At 36.1% G+C, this 22,032-nt stretch overlaps 1 protein-coding gene across 9 annotated transcripts in view; it reads left to right on the plus strand.

Moving 5' to 3' along the window:
- CCDC122 (coiled-coil domain containing 122) overlaps positions 1-22,032 on the plus strand; it is a 42,285-nt gene that overhangs the window by 410 nt on the left and 19,843 nt on the right. Inside the window, exons 1-6 of one of the 9 annotated variants that reach the window (XM_082701333.1) lie at positions 72-83; positions 5,310-5,357; positions 7,422-7,511; positions 8,045-8,160; positions 10,840-11,238; positions 12,366-12,482. In XM_082701333.1, the coding sequence (XP_082557459.1) occupies positions 7,466-7,511; positions 8,045-8,160; positions 10,840-11,238; positions 12,366-12,482 (678 nt within the window). In that variant the 5' untranslated portion in view covers positions 72-83; positions 5,310-5,357; positions 7,422-7,465. The other 8 variants (XM_082701334.1, XM_082701335.1, XM_082701332.1 and 5 more) reach the window with 8 other exon arrangements.

The raw sequence follows: 22,032 nt of genomic DNA on the forward strand, positions 1-22,032 counted from the left end.
GGTGGGCAGGACCGCGGGCAGGTGGGCGGGACCGCGGGGGGGCGGACTGTGGGCGGGCCTATGAAGGGACCCGGCGTCTGGCGGTAGGCAGGCTGGTGCCAGGAGCAGGGCGGCGGAAAGGCGGGCGGGTTACGGGAGGGGGACGGCTGCCAGGCTGGCAGGCGGGCGAGGAGAGGGGGTCCGCAGGAAGGCAGACCAGTAAAAGGGGCGAGGGGCTGGCTGGCTGACGGGCCAGTGAGAGGGGCGGGCGGTGGGCCGGCCCGTGAGGGGCGGGGCGGCTGACAGGAGGGCAGGCTGGCGAATGGAGCACGCCGGCGGAAGGGCGGGCCAGGTGAGGGGGACGGATTGGAGAGGTAAGTAGGGCGTCTGGAAAGCTGCTGCGAGGGTGAGGGGAGAGAGGCAGCGGGAAGGCGGGTGGGCCGCCGAGGGGAGCAGCAGGCGGGCAAGGAGGGCGAGTCAGTGAGGGGGACCGGTGGGCCCGTGAGGGAAGAGGGACGTCTGGAAGGCTGGCGGGCGGGTGAGGGGAGCGGGGCCGCGGGAAGCCGCAGGAAGGCAGGCGGGACCCTAAGGAGAGACGGGGACCCGGGGAGCAAATGGCCGACTCCCTCCTGCGAATGGAAGCCCTCTCCCCAAGTCCGCTCCCCCAAACGCTCGAGGACGAGCCGTGTGGATCAGACACTTGATTTCATCACCCGAGCCCAACCCTGAGAAGCAGCTTGTGTTAGCACTTGGAAATTTACCCCATCCAGGGTTCAAGTAATCCTCTTCCTTGGGTGGAGTTTGTTTGTACTTCTTGCTGTTTTTTTACACTGCGTGGCTTTTTTTGTTCCCAGAAACACTTGGTTGAACCTTCCTTTGCCTTTTTGCTGATTCCACCTTACTTGCTGACTGGACTGGACGAACGCTCTTTACAGCTCCTCTATTTGCACTGACAAAGTCTTGTATGGCCGTTTAAAAATACGTGCCACTAGTAGAAAATTAGAAGGCAGTAACTCTCAGAATTGTGATAAATTAGCGTCCCTTGTCTAACCTCAAAGAGTATAACATCCATTTAGAAATATCGAACAGCTACTACATGGAGGGCAGATGCTAAGATAAAGGGAAAATCTGTCCCGCCTTGGAAGAGTAGGAGAAAGGGTGCTTCCTGTGGAACTGGTTATGATGGAAGGAGAGGTCCCTTTTGTCTTCCTAGTTGCTCAGACGATAACTGCTGAAGAAGTTTTACCTGAAAGAGTCCTAGATATCTGGGAGTTTGGAAGATCACTTGGAGGTGGGCAAGTGCTTCCATTCTATTTGACTAGGTGCTGGGATCCCCAACCCAGAGTAGGAACTCGCTGTTCTGTATCCCTAGCAGATGTTTTTGTCAAAATTTGTATTTTCATGATTTTTGTGGGGCATTCGTTAAGAGCCTTCCGCCGATGGTACCTGTGATCGAAGGGTGCACTCTGCACTCTCTGAGTTTATGTTAAATAATTACCTTAAGCAAAATAGAGATCTTTTGAGTCACAAAGCTGGTTTAAAACATTTATCCATGTTTTTACAATGATGGGAATTCATTTTCTTTCATTAAACAGTAGTGGCAGTAAAAAAAATTTTTTTTAAGATTTTTTTAAATTAATTTGTTTGACAGAGATCACAAGTAGGCAGAGAGGCAGACAGAGAGAGAAAGAGAGGGAAGCAGGCTCCCTGCTGAGCAGAGAGCCCATGCGGGACTCCATCCCAGGGCCCTGGGATCATGACCTGAGTGGAAGGCAGAGGTCTAACCCACTGAGCCACCCAGGCACCCAGCAGTAAAAAAATTAAAAGTAATTCAAAATAGGAAAGCTGCCAGGGAAGAGAGTTTGTCATTGTGTTGTATTTACATAACATTTCTTTTCACCATTTGTTCCTAGACTATTTAGCCTCATCACCTACCTCGTCTCCATTCACCCCATTCCAGTGGTTCTCCTGCTGCACATCAGAACTACAAACAGAACTTAAAATAATCTAGGGATTCCATTCAATATACATTTGAATCAGAATCTCTAGGAGTCAAGTCTGGGCATGTTTTTCTTTGATGTTTATTTTGTTTTAATCCATACAGATGATTCAGATGCATAATTAGCTTTAAAAAAACAACTGCCTTATTCCCAAGCCATTCAAACTAAAGGCTGTTCCTTCTTGGAACACCCTTCTCTTTTTATGCTTATCTAACTGCTACTTGTTAAGATCTTCCAAGCTCAATCATAACTTTCCCTGAATCTCCATTCCCTCATCAGGCAGAATTAATTGCTTCTTCCTTAGCATTTTGTTCATACAAAAGAAACCCTCTCATTGATGTAGTCTGGACCCATAGCCTAGCAATAAACTAAAAAAGTCAATTAAACACTATAATGTGGGCGCCTGGGTGGCTCAGTGGGTTAAGCCGCTGCCTTCGGCTCAGGTCATGATCTCAGGGTCCTGGGATCGAGTCCCACATCGGGCTCTCTGCTCAGCAGGGAGCCTGCTTCCTTCTCTCACTCTCTATCTGCCTGCCTCTCTGCTTACTTGTGATCTCTGTCTGTCAAATAAATAAAATCTTTAAAAAAAACACTATAATGTGTATACTTTATAAAGTGTATAAGTGTACACTTTATAAGGAACTTAATAGTATATAAATTTTCTCTAAATCTGCTTTTTTTTAAAGTCAGTTTAACCAGAGAGTCATTATAAAATGTATTCTCTCAAAGTTATAGAAACAGAATAGAAACAGTCTCTTACCTGTCATTGGATTTAGGTGGGACCCTAAATTTAGGCACATTTAGATCCACCCTAAATCCAGGATGATCTCATCTCAAGATACCTTATTACATCTACGAAGACTGTTTTTCCAAATAAGACCACATTCACAGGTTCTGGAGGGTAGGACATGGACATATTGGGACTGGGGGTATACTGTTCAACCCACTACAAGCTCCTCATGGTTTTGAAATCATGCTTACTTATAGAGTAACAGAAGACCTTGCTTCTTACTGTTCTCATTGAAGCAAGCAGGTAGGTTATGACTGAATTTCATCATAGGCTTCTCATTTCAATTTGAAACAGTGGCCCAGCCATCCCTTAAAGCTTGGATTCAAGCTGCTGATCAGTCTCTGTATGTCTACACTTTACAAGGACACATTTGGTAGTCCAGTACTATCAGGAAATTCAGAGAAATCTCATCTTTGATGGAAAGCTAAAAGCAATGTGGATAATGTATTAAAGCTGCCTGTATTGTCTTTAATAGGAAGTTAAGGAATGGTACAAATCCTCTGGGTTTTTTGTTTTGTTTTGTTTTGTTTTGTTTTCAGCAGTCTGAAACCTTAGTCACGTTGCCTAGTCAAAAAAGAGGTAATGCCTAGTCCTACCAGATCCTAACACACAAGTAAATAATAGATGTGAATACATTTTTTATGATTCAGTTAATTAATTCCTTTGGATGACTCTGACAATGTTGTAACTTCTCTTGAAAACATATGGTTGAAAAGACATGTTGTTGCTTTTACCTGAAATGTGCGTTTTTACTCATTTGTAGTGTGTCACATTTTTATCACTATTATCTTGTTGGAATTGAACCACTCAAATCTGATTTCATCATGTTTCTGACAAATTATAGTTTAAAATTTGCTTGATACCAGGGAACTCTTTAATCTCATCTTTCCCCAGGCTAATTTTGTGGCTTTCTCAGTTAAATACCAGCTTTAGATATTAAGCCCACCTCCCACTTAGAAAACAATTTCACACAAGAAAAAAGTATGTGTTTTCTGATAAAGTATCTATTCTAAAAGGGTAGAATGAAATTATAAACTTAACTACTTTAACTGCCTAGCAGGTTCATATGACAGCTTTTTCCATTCAGAATGAAAAACAGTGCTTATGTGACATGGGTGCACATACACATTTGCCTCCTCTTAATTCTTCTAAGCTAAAAGCTCCCGAAGGCCGCAGAGTAGTTTGATAAACTTGCTTTATTTTGGTCATTAACTTGGAAGAGGTACCAGATGATGAGTTTCCAAAAACTCGAAACATGGCCATTTCAGATTCTTCCAAGGGTCACATAGAGGGCCTTGCCTCTTCAATGCAAAAGAGACAATGCACAAATCATGATTATCCTAGTGCTTTAGTACATATTGAGTGCCTAATAAATGTAATTTGGATCCTAATAGTTTCAAATTACATCCTTCCTACTTGTTGGATGTGTGGTTTTTGGCTAATTTCTTAATTTCTCCAAGTCTTGAGTTTATTCATCTACAAAATATAAGTAAAAATAGTATTTAGCTTATAGGATTGCTCTGAGGGGAAATAAAGATAATTCATGTAAAAGCACTTAGAAAAATGCTAGTTACTTGCAAGTACTCAATAAATGTTGACTATAGTTATAAAAGAATGGTAGTTTAATATAACATGTGCATTACACTGTTTACTGTAAAACTAATTATTTTAGTTGAAAGTATTTTTTCTAAATGATTTTGTTTCATATGTAAATTGGACATTTACTATGGAATACTATAGGTATTTTTTTTTTATCAGAGTCACTTAATTCATCTTATATTCCTCACAATACTTTGCATATTATATATACCTACATATGTGGCTTGAATGAAAGAGTAATTGATACTGTCTAAACTCTGTTTTCATTAATTTAAGCCATTGTAATGCATTATCAGTAGATGGCAGTAGTTTATTTTCGTTTTTATCTTTTGTCCATTCTACAATAGAGATCCAGAAAAAAATAAAATTCCCAATTTATTTTTTTTTTTAAGATTTTGTTTGTTTGCGGGGGGGGGGGTGGCAGGAAGAGGGGCAAATGGAGAGAGAGAAGTGAACTCCACCCCTGAGCAGGTAGTCTCACTTGGTACTTAATTCTACCCATGATCAGATCATGACCCAAGCCAAAGGCAGACAGTTAACTGACAGAGCCACCCAGGTGCCCCTCAAACTTCCCCAATTTTAAAGTAGATATCCTTTCACAATTAGTTGATTTAAATAAATGACACCCAAGAGTTTTTCAGTTCATATTGCTTCAGATATAGAGATCAAGAAGTACCAGTTATGTTATTTTTTTATTATGTAAATCTAATTTTCTTCATTTTTTGCATTTCTCCACCAAATTCTTTAAGGAATACAGAAATGAATAAGACATTATATTTGTCTGCCTGGAGCTTACAGTCTAATGGAGAGATACAGTAGATAATAATGGAAATAGTAAGAATAAAAACTGTTGAGTAGCAGGAATTTACTAAATGATGTCATGCATTATTTCATTTAGTCCTCCCAATGAGATAGGTATTACTATTGTTTCTGTTTTATAGGATAAGGACCTTGAGGCCCAGATTGGAAAGAATTTACCTAATGAACTAGTAAGTGGTACAACCCGAGTTCAAAGCTAGTTCTATCTTACTCTATGACCTAAACTGTTATCATGGTATAATAGAGATATAGAAACAATTGCACTAAAGAGAGGGAAGGATCATATCTACCAAGAAAGACTTCTTTTTAAAAAAAAAAATATTTATTTGACAGAGATCACAAGTAGGCAGAGAGGCAGGCAGAGAGAGAGGAGGGAGCAGGCTCCCTGCTGAGCAGAGAGCCTGATGCAGGACTCCATCCCAGGACCCTGGGATCATGACCTAAGCCAAAGGCAGAGGCTTTAACCCACTGAGCCACCCAGGTGCCCCAAGAAAGACTTCTTAAAGAAGATGCCATCTATGATGGAGTTGAAAGACTGTCTGGGATGTTGATATGGTAGGAACAGTATTTTAGGAGCATAATTCTATCATTAGAACAAGGTAAACTGGAGTGGAGATAGACTATAAATAGACACCTATTAAGTAAGTGCCAGGCATTGTTCTAAGGTCTCTACCCTTATGGAGCTTACATTAGTATAAGGAAATAAAAAAAGAAACAAATCCATGTAAAATATCAATGGTGACAAATGCTATTAAGCAAAAGGATGCTGTTGAGGAGAATATAGGCAGTGATCTCTTCGACCACAGCCGCAGAAACTTCTTCCTAGAAACATAGCCAAAGGCAAGGGAAGGAAGAGCCAAAATGAACTATTGGGACTTCATCAAGCTCAAAAACTTTTACACAGCAGAGGAAACAGTCAACAAAACCAAAAGACAACTGACATAATGGGAGAAGATATTCACAAATGACATGTCAGATAAATAACTAGTATCCAAAATCTATAACTGAACACCCAAAGAACAAATAATCCAATCAAGAAATGAGCAGAAAACATGAACAGACATTTCTGCGAAGACGACATCCCGATGGCCAACAGACACATGAAAAAATGCTCACCATCACTTGGCATCAGGGAAATACAAATCAAATCACAATGAGATACCACCTCATACCAGTCAGAATGGCTTAAATTAACAAGTCAGGAAATGACATATGTTGAAGAGGATGAGGAGAAAGGGGAACTCTCCCACACTGTTTTGGGGAATGCAATCTGGTGCAGCCACTCTGGAAAACAGCATGGGGTTTCCTCAAAAAGTTGAAAATAGAGCTACCCTACAAGCCAGCAATTGCATGACTGGGTATTTACCATAAAGATACAAATGTAGTGATCCCAAAGGGGCATTTGCACCCGAATATTTACAGAAGCACTGTCCACAATAGCCAAACTATGGAAAGAACCTAGATGTCCATCATCAGATGAATATATAAAGAAGATGTGGTATATATATATATATATATATATAATGCAGCCATCAAAAGAAATGAAATCTTGCCAGTTGCAATGACATGGATGGAACTAGAGGGTATTATGCTGAGTGAAATAAGTCAATGAGAAAGGCAATTATCATATGATCTCCCTGACATGAGGAATTTGAGAGGCAGAGTGGTAGGTCTGGGGGGTAGGGAAGGAATAAATGAAACAAGATGGGATGGGGAGAGAGACAAACTATAGGAGACTCTTAATCCCACAAAACAAACTGAGGGTTGCTGCGGGGGAAGGGAGTAGGGAGAGGGTGGTTGGGTTATGGACATTGGGGAGGGTATGTGATATGGTGAGTGCTGTGAAGTGTGTAAGCCTGATGATTCACAGACCTGTACCCCTGGGGCAAATAATACACTATATGTTTATAAAAATAATGAATAAAAAATAAAGAAAAATGAGGCAGGATAAGGAAATGGAAAATGAAGGAGGAGAGGTCATGTTTTAAAGAATGTTATGACAGAATCCTCTCTAGTAATAGTATTTAAAAGTGGCAAGCAGTGAGTGGATTCCAATATAATTTAAAGGTAGAACCAATAAGTTTTACTAAAAGAATTGCATGCAGCATATAAGAGAGAAGGCAAGATTCTGGCTTGTCCTTTTAGTGAACAGTTGTTTTCAGGATCACCAGGATATATGACAGGAGAAAAAAAGACAGAAAAGTGAAAAATTATCAATATTGATTATTTTATAGGCCTAAAGAAAGTGAACCAAAAAGAGAGAAAGATACAGAGTAGAATGTCAGGCAACAAAGAAAGGAAGAGTCAAGGAGTTCCTGAAGAAGGTAATGAAGCAATCTTAAGAAATAAATTATTTTTTAAAAGAAAGAAATAATTAAAGGATAAGCAGCAACAAAAAGGTAGTATGATAGGATAATTTTGTTAAAATGTATAGCCAAATGCAATAGAAGGAAGCTATTAAATTTCTCCAGGAGGACACTTAGATGGTATTTAGAAAAGGCATAACAACAGGCCTTTAATGAAAATTCATCAACTATAATTGCTGTATACTTATTATGGTAGCACTGTAATTATGCATATGTGTAAGTGGTCTGGATAAAAAAAAAAGGGGACAATCAAAATATTTATACTTTTCCATACAGGAACAGGTATAACATTATGTTAGGCTATTCTGCATTGTGTATTATTATGGCTTTTGATTTTGGTTTTGCTTATAATCAGAAAGGGAATATTACCAATTCTGAATCTACTTTATTTATGAGACATATCACATTTTTCATGACTTTGAGTGAAGAAACAATAACTTTCTTAGAGTGTTTGCAACTTACAGTTTTATGTACTTTATTCTTTTGTCTAGCTCTGGCTAACCAAGGCACATCTTCATTAACTGATGCTGTAGAGCAAGTTGCAAAGCAACAACAATCACAAACATCAGAAATAGAAAAAAACAAAAAAGTTCTGTTCCATTTGCAGGTAATCTACTTCATATAGTCTTTTAAATGAGTCAATACTGTCTTTAAAATGATATTGAATTATTAACAGGGAAGTTATGAAGGATACTTAATTTGGGAGGCTATTTGAAACTCCTGTTTTTCATGTTTACTCCTTCTTAATTATTCTATTATCCCAAAGTGAAGTCTATACAAGTATTTTAGTTTCATGGAACATTTCACACACCCAATATACAAAGATTCAGCAATGTCCTTAGAACTGTAGTATGTACATATAAAGCCCAATGTATCACATAGAATTATTTTAAATTCACTTCTATTTCAGTTTTTCCTAAAATGTTAAACTGAAGAAAGGTTAAGTTTTTAAGCCAGTGTTCTTAAAGCCATGGCTATTAGTTGACAGTGAACATTACAAGGTGATGAGAAACATTTTTGTGTTCCTTATATTTCATAATGTATTCATGATTCCACTGTGGGGAATTGGAAAAGCCATACTTGTTTTTTGTATGCAGCACAATTAGATATAACTATACTCTTAATATAGCTAAAGAAAAATGGAAATAGTATATTTACTATGTGTTTCTTAAAGATTATTATTAAATATATTATGGAACTGAAAAATAGGCTCTAGAACCCAGCAGCCTAGTTTGAAAGGCAAGATTTGCTGCTTTTAGCTCCATTGTTTAATTTCTCTGTGCTTCTGTTTTTGTATTTGTAAAATAGAGATAATAGTATGACCTGCCTACAAGGTTTTCATGAAGATTAAATGAGTTAATATTTGTAAATATATGTACAGTATCCTGCTGGGGCCCTGGTAGACAGTATAGAGGTAGATTTTGATGTTGGTTTTAGGTATTAATGTATCAGCAGAGATATGATGATTAATAATTATACTACCATGGTAATATGGATCTCATAAATATTTACATTGTATAGTTACTTTTAGAAAAGAATACTTTTTTGCAAGAGAATATAAAATAATAATGTCTTAGCTCTTTATAAAGAAATTTTCTGTAAAATTTCTCACTCTCCAATGAGTTTCACAGGTGTTATTTCACTTATATCAATAAACTACATTTTATTAAGCATTTTGCCAAACATTGTCCTCACTCATCTATTGAAGAGGGAGACAAATAAATAAATAAATAAATATACGCAGGGTAGTAATGTCAACAATGAAGGCATGAACACATTTAACGCTAAACGAATGATCACAAAGTGAAGTTTCTATTGGGTTTAAAAAAAGAAGACAGCTGGAGTTCACTTGAATATTGGCTATCTAGGACAGGTTTAAGGTTTGGGTGTGAGAAGGATGGTATTCTGGGCAAGAAGATCCTGAGAAAATTCACAGAAGCCTGAAAGAGCATTTGATACATTCACAGAACTACAGTTGATTCTTGAATAATGTGGAGTTTAGGAGTGCTACCCTGAGCCAGTTAAATCAACATATAACTTTTGACTCACCCCAAATTTAACTACAATAGTCTACTATTTACTAGAAGACTTACCAATAGACATATTTTTAAGTTACATGTTTTATATACTATATTTTTACAATAATGTCAGCTAGAGGAAAAAAAAATATCATTAAGAAAATCAGAAGGGGACACCTGGGTGGCTCAGACGGTTAAACGTCTGCCTTGGGCTCAGGTAATAATCCCAGGGTCCTGGAATCAAGTTCTGAGTTGCAAGTTGCACTGGGCTTCCTGCTCAGGGTGGAGTCAACTTCACCCCCTGCCTCTCCCCTTGGCTTGTTCTCTCGCTCGCTCGCTCACTCTGTCTTTCAAACAAATAAGTAAAATATATATATTTTTTAAAATCACAAGGAAGAGAAAATACATTTATAGTACTGTACTTTTAGGTATATAAAATCTGCCTCTAAGTGGACCCATGCATGTGTTGCTCAAGGGTCAGCTGTATATGTGGTTTGGTGGCAGTATAGTATAGGGTGTGTTTTGAGAAGTAGTGAGAGATACATACTATGATAAGAAAGTTGGACATTATACTAAAGATAATGGGAAGGTTTTGGTGGGATTTAAGCAAGAGAACAAATTAGTACATTTATATTTAGAAAGAGAATTACAGACACATAAAAAATACTTTTCATAATCCAACATCCATTCATGATAAAAACTAGCAAATTAGGAGTACAACTTCCATAATCTAAAAAGGGACATTTACGTACCTTTATGAATCCTATAGCCAATTTATCTAATGGTGAAAAAGTGAATGTTTCTCTCCTAAGACCAGGAGCAAGGAAGGCAAGGATATGTGATCTTACCACTTCTGTTCTTTCTATGGTACTGGCGGTTCAAGCAAGTGCAATCATGAAAGAAAAATAAATAAATAAATAAATAGTAAAAATAAATAAAAATAAATAATTTCATCCATATTGAAAGAAGGAATTAAAACTTTTTATTTATTTATAAAGTGTTAACACAAATTATGAAATTTTAAGATTTTGAATTAGATGAACATTAAAAAGTAAGAAATATATAACTCTCAGCTCCCTCTAACATTATAAAATCATTTTGTTACTTATTGAATGGTTCCTATACAATAAATATATCAATTTTTCTATATCTGACAAATGTGTATTTTTATGTTGTGGTTTTGCTACAGACATATGGATCAAAACAATAACATTCTTCTAATGTTGAATATCATGAATTAATAATAATAATATTGAAATATTTTACAGAATGAACTCCATGAGCTTGAAAAACAAATAGCATCTGTCTCTGCAGAAACTAAAGAAATAGAAAAGCAAATTTGTCAGCAAGATGCTGCCATAGAAAATGCCAAACTTCAGTGTGGGAACCTGGAAACTCAAATCAAATCCTTACATACAGAAAATGTAAAGCTTAAATTTGACATAGAAGCAGCCCAAGAAGACTTTGAGGAACACAAGATAAGATATAATGAATACTATGCAAAAATAAAAGAGCATAAAGTTGGTTTGGGGGCGGTTGAAAGCAAATGGTCATTCATGACTGTACTTCATGAAAAACGAGATCTTGTTAAAAAGTTAAAAAAAATGAAAGAGGAACTTATGCAAAATCTCCAAAATCCAGGAGGAAATCACATAAAACAACTACAGGTTTGAAATATCCTTTATCAAAATTTTTTCTATTACTTCTTTTTTGCAAGTACTCTTACTTATTAAGCGATACACTTATCATTAACTTAATAAAATGTCCATAACTAGATTCAGAAACTATTTTCACAACTTTTAAAAACTTAAATACATGAGTTATATAACAACTATACCAAATGTACAAATACATAAGGGAGTTTTTCTCAAATCCCCTGTGGATTAATAAAAATATATAGTCAAAAAAATTACAATGAACAATTAATCCAGTTGTTTCAGAAAGTGTGACTCACAAAAGTGTTGAAGCCCTCGCTTCCTAGGCTAATGGATCTGACGAATTCAAATCAATTTTTTATGCTTAATGCTATTCTACAGACAATATCAATTAATAATAGTGCCTTAAGATCTTTTTTTTTTACTTTTATACCATTTTTTGAAGACAATGGGAGATATAAACTTAAATTACCTGTCATTTTTTTTTTTTAACCTGTCGTTTCTTGCTAGAGAATTTAAAAGATTCCTTTACACTGTTGCTGGGCAATTGCCACTACGACTACTACTTTTCTTACATCTTATTTACATTTTGTTTTAATTTTAAGTTTTTGTCCTTTTTACATTTAAATTCAATTTAATTAACATATACTGTATTATTAGTCACTGTTTCTGTGCAATGGCCAGTATGACTACCACTTATTAAAATATCTTATTTACGGGGTGCCTGGGTGGCTCAGTGGGTTAAGCCGCTGCTTTCGGCTCAGGTCATGATCTCAGGGTCCTGGGATCGAGTCCCACATCAGGCTCTCTGCTCGGCGGGGAGCCTGCTTCCCTTCCTCTCTCTCTCTGCCTGCCTCTCTGTCTACTTGTGATCGCTCTCTGTCAAATAAATAAATAAATAAATCTTTAAAAAAAAAATCTTATTTACCTTCAGTTTTAATTTTAAGTTTTTAAATCAAAGATTTATTTGTTTGAATAACAGTTCTTTATTCTTTGTACCTATGAAATATTCTAATTCTGTTTACCAAAATTAAATGTGATGGCTAGTTTTTTTAAATTATAGAAATACTAAAAATGTTGGACTTCTATTGACCATTCATTGTTTGACTTGTATATTTTAAACTTTTGTAAACATACAGGAAGACATTACAGAGTTAAAGGATAAAATTATAACTGTAAAAGAATCTATCACTGAAAAAACTTGTTTTCTTGAAGAAGAGAAAAAGACACATGAAAAATTAAGAAAAGAAATAGAGGTAAGTCTTCATTATCTGATTTCAGTGTTTTATGGTATCATTTCTTAAGCTTGTACCATATTTTTAATTTCCATTGTTTACTCTCAATTTCTAAAACAGCTAGCGGAAAAAAAAGAACTATAAAAAGTAGTAAAGTTCAAATCATTAATAGAGATAACTCCCTCATTCAGATACTTCTGTCTGTGAAATGTATTCAAACAAAGCAAGCATTCATTCCTATTAAAATGTGGCCTAAAATTACTATAGGTCTCATTCCACCAACACTTTTGTTCTCAATTAATGTCTAGAAAACAGATTATCAAGTCAAAAGGCATGACAATTACTAGAGAGCTATCAGAAATTCCTTAAGTTAGAGTAAGAGACAATGGAAGTCATTAGTATTCTAAACCTCTCTGACCTTATATTTTTTATTATTAAGAATCAAATAAAATGATATACAAAATTGAAAGCAAGATTAAATTTGGGGTACCACTAGTAGATTTCTATGGTCATTATTGTTTAAATGAATGGAGAGCAAAAATGGAAAATAATATGTTGTTGAGGGCAAATAAATAATTTTCACCCTTAGGATATTAATTTGAAAACTAAAAAGATGCATTTGCTTGTGGCTAATTTGCCACAATAATAAAGCATTTAAGGAATTCAAAGGTAAAAATCCTCATCCTGGGGCACCTGGGTGGCTCAGTGGGTTAAGGCCTCTGCATTTGGCTCAGATCATGATGTCAGGGTCCTGGGATCAAGCCCCGCATTGGGCTCTCTGCTCAGTGGGAGCCTGCTTCCCCATCTCTCTCTGCCTGCCTATCTGCCTACTTGTGATCTCTCTGTCAAAAAAAAAAAAAAAAAAAAATCCTCATCCTTACAAAATATTTAAGAAACATCATTACTTTATCTTGCATTTTTCTAGTAATCTAAATAAATGGGGGTTTTTTGGCTTCTAGATCCATATTTATTATAAAATTATAAATAGTAAGGCACTATCAATGGCCTCAAAATACAAACAAAATGATTAATGTAATAGAAAAAAGAATACAGATATAATCTATCATAAATTGTACAAACAAAATAGGTCAGCCATATGGAGAAATAAAGCAAATTTAGAAATAAAGTTGTATTTCTATCTTATAACACACACATAAAACCATTTCCAGGAAGATTAAAGACAATATAGGAGACAAACTTACCCACTTGTGTCAGAGAAGTATTTCTTTTAAAAGACACACACACACACACACACACACAAAATGCATAATTAAATGTTACTTTTGACACTATCATAAATTTCTAGATTATTAATAATTAACAATTAATTATTTATTAATTATAATTAATAAATAATTATGATATAATTATACATTATATAATATTAATGTATAATTACATATAATATAATTAATTATAATATTAATAATTAATTATTATTAATGATAAGTGCACCGTAACAAGAGAGAAGGCAAAACTCATTTTGAGAGAAGGTATTTGTGACTTCCATTAAAGTGACTAAGAAATAAGAAGATGTCAAAGAAGCCAGTAGAACACTGAGTAATCGATATGAAAATTCTTATTTTTTGAGACATGAATATCCAAAAAACAATGGGAAAAATGACTGACCTAAATAACAATAACAGATTGATAATTAAAACCACAATGGGGTCCCATACTTAGTCCCTTAGATTATCAATATTAGAGTTAGTAAGATGTGGAGCACTTGAATTTTAATATACTGTTGTTATTTTTTTTTAAGATTTTATTTATTTATTTGACAGAAAGAGATCACAAGTAGGCAGAGAGAGAGAGAGGAGGAGAAAGCAGGCTCCCTGCTGAGCAGAGAGCCCGATGTGGGGCTCGATCCCAGGACCCTGAGATCATGACCTGAGCGGAAGGCAGAGACTTAACCCACTGAGCCACCCAGGCGCCCCTATACTGTTGTTATTAATGTAAATTGGTAAAAAGCATTTTGGAAAGGAATTCGAGATTACCTATCAATTTCTTATTCTAATATTCTTTATTGTGGTATAACTATAACAGTAAATACACAAATTGAAAGGTTTAGTTTGATTAATTTTGACTAAGATATATTAATTTTGACTAAGATATATATACCATATATATATATATATATATATATATATATATATATGATATATATGGTAACACCTATGTTACCATCACCTAGATCAAGATATAAAACTTGCCCATTCATGCTTAGGAAATCCTTTTGTGCCCCTTTCCTTAAGCTACCACTATTGTGATTTTTAAAAACAACTTTATTGAGATAAAATTGAGATAAAATTTACCCATTGAAAGTGCATAGTTCAATAATTTTTGGTATATTCACAGATCATTTGTAACCATTTCCTTAGTTAATTTTAGAAATTTTCATCACCTCAAAACAGAAATTCCATACCCATTAGCTATGACCTCTCCATTTGTCTATTTATTTACCTGTGTTTTTGCTCTATCATATTCTTCCTTCCTGATTCTCTAAAATTCCTTCTATCTTTTTCAATTCAAATCTTTTAGGATACTTCCAATTTAACTCTTTTAGGATAGATCTGCTAGTGACAAAGTCTTTTAGTTTTTTACATCTGAGGTCTTGATTTCCCCTTCACTCCTGAAGGATATTTTTCTGCATACAGAATTCTGAGTTTGGCAACTTCTTTCCACAGTTGAAAAATGCTTATTTTGTGTTACTTCTTTCTGACCTTATTTTGCATTACTTCTTTCTGTCCTCCATTATTTCTGATGAAAAACCCCCTGCCACTCAAATTGTTTTTCTCCCTATACATAGGTGTTTCTTTTCCTTTTTTCAAAATGAAATATGATTAATATACACTGTTACATTCATTTCAGGTATACAATATATTGATCTTATTTATTACTCAGTGCTCATCACAATAAGTATACTCTTAATTCCCTTCACCTATTCTACCCATATCCCCCACCACCACCTTCTCGGTCAACTACCAGTTTGTTCTCCCTATTGCAGAGTCTATTTTTGGTTTATTTCTTTCTTTTGTTGTTGTTGTTGTTTTCAATTGTATGTATGTATGAGATCATATAGTATTTGTCTTTCACTTAGCATTATACTGTTTAGATTCACCTATGTTGTTGCAAATGGCAGGATTGTATTCTTTTTCATGGCTCAGTAATATTCCATTGTGTGTATAAACAACTTCTTTATTCATTCATCTATCAATGGACACTTGGGTTGCTTCTATAATCTGGCTATTGTAAATAATGCTATAATAAAACATAGGGGTGCATTTATCCTTTTGAATTGCTGATTTCATATTCTTTGGGTAAATATGTAGTAGTGGAATTACTGGATCATATGGTAGTTCTATTTTTTATTTTTTTTTTAGGAAATTCCATACTATTTTCCACAGTATGGAGGAAACTCCATACTGTAATTTAGTTGTAATATATATACTGTATATCCACAGTTTGCATTCCCATCAGCAATGCATGAGGGCTCCTTTTCTCCATATCCTCACCAACACTTGTTTCTGGTGTTTTGCTTTTAGCCATTCCGACAGGTATGAGGTGGCCTCTCATTGTGGTTTTGATTTGCTTTTCCTTGGTAATGAGTGATGTCCCCAGAAGGAACCAGCATCACCCAAGGTGTTTGATTCTTGCTGCTTTCAAGATTTCCTCTGTCTTTAGTTTTTAGAAGTTTTTCTGTGATGTGTTTTGGCATGAATTTCTTTGGATTTATCCTATTTGGTTACTCTTAGGCACTTGATTTTATAGGTTTATGTCTTTTGCCAAATTTGAGAATTTTCAGCTCTTATTTATTTGAATACTTTTTCAGCTCTGCCCCTTTTCTTTTTTCCTTCCAGAACTCTGATGACTCAAATGATCTTTTTTATGGTCCCACAGACCCCTGAGACTCTCTTATTTCACTTTTCTGTCTGTTCTCTCTGTTATTCAGATTGAGCAATTTCCAGTTGTTTGTCTTCTTTCCCTGATTCTTTCCTCAATTTCTTTATTCATTTTGGTATTGTATCTTTTCCATCTGGTTCTTTATATATTATATTCTTGCGCTGAGACTTTCTGTATTTTTGTTCAAGCATGCTCACTGAAGAATTTTTATGATACCTGCTTTAAAGTGCTTGTCAGGTCATTCTGACTTCTGTGTTTTCTTTATGTTGGCATAGGTTGATTATTTCATAGTCAGTTGGATGAGTGTTTTACTAGAAATATGGACATGTTGATTATTATGTTTTAAGCCTCTGGTTCATTGTTAGTTCCAGGTGGTGAAGGAAGTTCATATTCTCCACTCTGTCTCCATTGACACCCATGGAAGACAGAAGGGCTTCTTGATACGTGAAGCCATAAGTGGGAGTTCTGGCTACCCACTAGGCCTCTACTGATAACCTTCTGGCTGGGAGGACAGGAACACATCAGTTGTGCTCCTAATGTGGCCTTTATTGACAAAATGTAAACATGGCCTTGTTACTACCAAGCGGTGGTGAAGGTCCTAACTCTCTAGTAGGCCTTCTCTGACATTGCTCAGTAAGAAGAGGAGGTTGCCTTTTTACCATCAGATAGGAGTAGAAGTCCAGGATCCCCAAATGGGTTTCACTGATACCAGAAGCATGATTTGTTACTTTCTAGTGTAGATGAAAATCCCTGGCTTCTCAATTAGCATCCTCTGACACCAACCCTGCAGGGAGATTGAGGTACCATGTTATAGCCTAGCAATGGTGGAAGTATAATCTTACCATTCAGTCTTTACTGTTGTGGGAGGTGGCACATACCTCATTTTTTGCAATATTTGACTTAGTAGTTACTACTTTAAATGTTTCTGTCTTGCTAGGTAGCCCTGTTCCTGGTTCCTTGGCTAGAGAGCAGGCATTTCTTAGAGTTTTATTTATTTTTTATTTTTTATTTTTTCTACATCTATTGACAATTCCAGGTTGCTGTCCTCTCTAGTATCCACTTTGGGATATTTGAGGCAAAATAAAAAGCCAGGGAACTCACCACCATATCTTTCCTTGGGTGCTGAGGTCAGTAGTCAGTTTGCCCTCTTCTCTCCACCTTTTGGAAGCTTCTTATGTTTGTAGCCTTAATTTAGTTGTATTTAGTGAGAGAAATAGATATTTTAAAGTACATCTACTTCATATGGACAGAGGCAGAAATGTAAATGGGTATTTCCAATGGTAAAGAGTAATGTAAGTGGTCACTAATATTAGATTTAGATGAAATGTCATTGAGCTCAAGACTTGATTTTTTTTAATGTTTTCATCATTAAACTATTTGTCCTGAATTTTATTAAACTGTTTTTAAGCTTTCATGATAGATGTACTGTTGTTAAGATTCTTCAGATGCTTTTTTAATTTAGTTTTGTCACCTGTAACACATTTTAAAATAGTCTTCAGTTCTATAAATGAAAATTTAAAAAATTAGAAATTATCCAAACTAAATTATAAAACTGAAAGACAAATATAGCCACCCCATTGTTTTGAGAACATTGCATTTCTGTTAAACAATTTCTCTTATTGCTTGATGAGAATTGCACATCGATAAGAGTTAACTGCTTTCTCAAAACAGCCAGTTTTATAAAGAAGATAAATTCAAATACCAGAATATTGTTATGAATTTTTTCTTATTTGAGTCTTTTCTTTTCTCCCCTCTCCTGCAAGTCTTTAGCCATTTCCTTGGTACAGCTCATGGTCATCTCTTACTTGAATTATAGCATTCTTTTGTTCTAATCCTAAATGCTTTCAAACATTTTGTACTTTGCATGTTTTAGTTTTGATGTTAATGTTGATTTTATAATTTTTGGTTCAGAAAAAATGAAAATAGGTTTTGAATTTCACATTTTTTGTCAAATAGATGTTTTTTGTATTTACAGACCATATCTGAATGAAACAATTATTTCTAAATTTTTATCCCAAAAAGCCTTTTTCTCCAGCTTATTATCTGACTTTATATATGTTTTAGAAGAAGGAATTGGTGAAAAAGCTAGGGTAGCAAAATACCATAAAATCACCAAAACAAGCTTCAAAGCAACATTCAGTGATTAAAATGTTATTTGGCAAAGCCAACAAATTTCAGGGAAGGGAGAGTTGGCAGTAAAGAAATTTTTAGCAAATGATGAGTGCTACAAGCAATATTTTGTGATGATGGACATTATGTGAAGTATTTTGAGATTCACTAGGGTTAATCTTGACTAAATTTTGTAGGATCTGAGCTGCAACTTTAAGAAGAGAGGGAAAATTTAGAGGGTTTTTTTTTTTAATTTTTTATTTTTTATAAACATGTATTTTTATCCCCAGGGGTACAGGTCTGTGAATCAGCACTCACCAAAGCACATACCCTCCCCAATGTCCATAACCCCACCCCCCTTCTCCCAACCCCCATCCCCCCAGCAACCCTCAGTTTGTTTTGTGAGATTAAGAGTCACTTATGGTTTGTCTCTCTCCCAATCCCATCTTGTTTCATTGATTCTTCTTCTACCCACTTAAGCCCCCATGTTGCATCACCACTTCCTCATATCAGGGAGATCATATGAGAGTTGTCTTTCTCTGCTTGACTTATTTCGATAAGCATGATACGCTCTAGTTCCATCCATGTTGTCGCAAATGGCAAGATTTCATTTCTTTTGATGGCTGCATAGTATTCCATTGTGTATATATACCACATCTTCTTGATCCATTCATCTGTGGATGGACATCTAGGTTCTTTCCATAGTTTGGCTATTGTGGACATTGCTGCTATAAACATTCGGGTGCACGTGCCCCTTTGGACCACTACGTTTGTATCTTTAGGGTAAATACCCAGTAGTGCAATTGCTGGGTCATAGAGCAGTTCTATTTTCAACATTTTGAGGAACCTCCATGCTGTTTTCCAGAGTGGCTGCACCAGCTTGCATTCCCACCAAAAGTGTAGGAGGGTTTCCCTTTCTCTGCATCCTCGCCAGCATCTGTCATTTCCTGACTTGTTGATTTTAGCCATTCTGACTGGTGTGAGGTGATATCTCATTGTGGTTTTAATTTGTATTTCCCTGATGCCGAGTGATATGGAGCACTTTTTCATGTGTCTGTTGGCCATCTGGATGTCTTCTTTGCAGAAATGTCTGTTCATGTCCTCTGCCCATTTCTTGATTGGATTATTTGTTCTTTGGGTGTTGTTTGCTAAGTTCTTTATAGATTTTGGACACTAGTCCTTTATCTGATATGTCGTTTGCAAATATCTTCTCCCATTCTGTCAGTTGTCTTTTGATTTTGTTAACTGTTTCCTTTGCTGTGCAAAAGCTTTTGATCTTGATGAAATCCCAATAGTTCATTTTTGCTCTTGCTTCCCTTGCCTTTGGCGATGTTCCTAGGAAGATGTTGCTGTGGTTGAGGTTGAAGAGGTTGCTGCCTGTGTTCTCCTCAAGGATTTTAATGGATTCCTTTCTCACATTCAGGTCCTTCATCCATTTTGAGTCTATTTTTGTGTGTGGTGTAAGGAAATGGTCCAATTTCATTTTTCTGCATGTGGCTATCCAGATAATTTTCCCAACACCATTTATTGAAGAGGCTGTCTTTTTTCCATTGGACAGTCTTTCCTGCTTTGTCAAAGATTAGTTGACCATAGAGTTGAGGGTCTATTTCTGGGCTCTCTATTCTGTTCCATTGATCTATGTGTCTGTTTTTGTGCCAGTACCATGCTGTTTTGATGATGACAGCTTTGTAATAGAGCTTGAAGTCCGGAATTGTGATGCCACCAACGTTGGCTTTCTTTTTCAATATCCCTTTGGCTATTCAAGGTCTTTTCTGGTTCCATATAAATTTTAGAATTATTTGTTCCATTTCTTTGAAAAAGATGGATGATACTTTGATAGGAATTGCATTAAATGTGTAGATTGCTTTAGGTAGCATAGACATTTTCACAATATTTATTCTTCCAATCCATGAGCATGGAACATTTTTCCATTTCTTTGTGTCTTCCTCAATTTCTTTCATGAGTACTTTATAGTTTTCTGAGTATAGATTCTTAGCCTCTTTGGTTAGGTTTATTCCTAGGTATCTTATGGTTTGGGGTACAATTGTAAATGGGATTGACTCCTTAATTTCTCTTTCTTCTGTCTTGTTGTTGGTGTAGAGAAATGCAACTGATTTCTGTGCATTGATTTTATATCCTGACACTTTACTGAATTCCTGTGCAAGTTCTAGCAGTTTTGTAGTGGAGTCTTTTGGGTTTTCCACATATAGTATCATATGATCTGCAAAGAGTGATAATTTGACTTCTTTTTGCCAATTTGGATGCCTTTAATTTCCTTTTGTTGTCTGATTGCTGAGGCTAGGACTTCTAGTACTATGTTGAATAGCAGTGGTGATAATGGACATCGCTGCCATGCTCCTGACCTTAGCAGAAAAGCTTTCAGTTTTTCTCCATTGAGAAAGATATTTGCGGTGGGTTTTTCATAGATGGCTTTGATGATATTGAGGTATGTGCCCTCTATCCCTACACTTTGAAGAGTTTTCATCAGGAAGGGATGCTGTACTTTGTCAAATGCTTTTTCAGCATCTATTGAGAGTATCATATGGTTCTTGTTCTTTTTTTTTTTTTTAAAGATTTTATTTATTTATTTGACAGAGAGAAATTACAAGTACACTGAGAGGCAGGCAGAGAGAGAGAGAAGGAAGCAGGCTCCCTGCTGAGCAGAGAGCCCGATGCGGGAATCGATCCCAGGACCCTGAGACCATGACCTGAGCCGAAGGCAGCGGCTTAACCCACTGAGCCACCCAGGCGCCCCTTTGTTCTTTCTTTTATTCATGTGCTGTATCACATTGACTGATTTGCAGATGTTGAACCAACCTTGCAGCCCTGCATAAATCCCACTTGGTCGTGGTGAATAATCCTTTTAATGTACTGTTGAATCCTATTGGCTAGTATTTTGGTGAGAATTTTCGCATCAGTGTTCATCAAGGATATTGGTCTATAGCTCTGTTTTTTGATGGGATTCTTGTCTGGTTTTGGGATCAAGGTGATGCTGGCCTTATAAAGTGAGTTTGGAAGTTTTCCTTCCATTGCTATTTTTTGGAACAGTTTCAGAAGAATAGGAATTAGTTCTTCTTTAAAAGTTTCGTAGAATTCCCCCGGGAAGCCGTCTGGCCCTGTGCTTTTGTTTGTTTGGAGATTTTTAATGACTGTTTCAATCTCCTTACTGGTTATGGGTCTGTTCAGGCTTTCTACTTCTTCCCGGTTCAGTTGTGGTAGTTTATATGTTTCTAGGAATGCATCCATTTCTTCCAGATTGTCAAATTTGTTGGCGTAGAGTTGCTCATAGTATATTCTTATAATAGTTTGTATTTCTTTGGTGTTAGTTATGATCTCTCCTCTTTCATTCATGATTTTATTTATTTGGGTCCTTTCTCTTTTCTTTTTGATAAGTCTGGCCAGGGGTTTATCAATTTTATTAATTCTTTCAAAGAACCAGCTCCTAGTTTCATTGATTTGCTCTATTGTCTTTTTGGTTTCTATTTCATTGATTTCTGCTCCAATCTTTATGATTTCTCTTCTCCTGCTGGGCTTAGGGTTTCTTTCTTGTTCTTTCTCC

The sequence above is a fragment of the Mustela nivalis genome, assembly GCF_964662115.1.
Source record: "Mustela nivalis genome assembly, chromosome: 15".
In the NCBI taxonomy this organism is placed as follows: Eukaryota; Metazoa; Chordata; class Mammalia; order Carnivora; family Mustelidae; genus Mustela; species Mustela nivalis.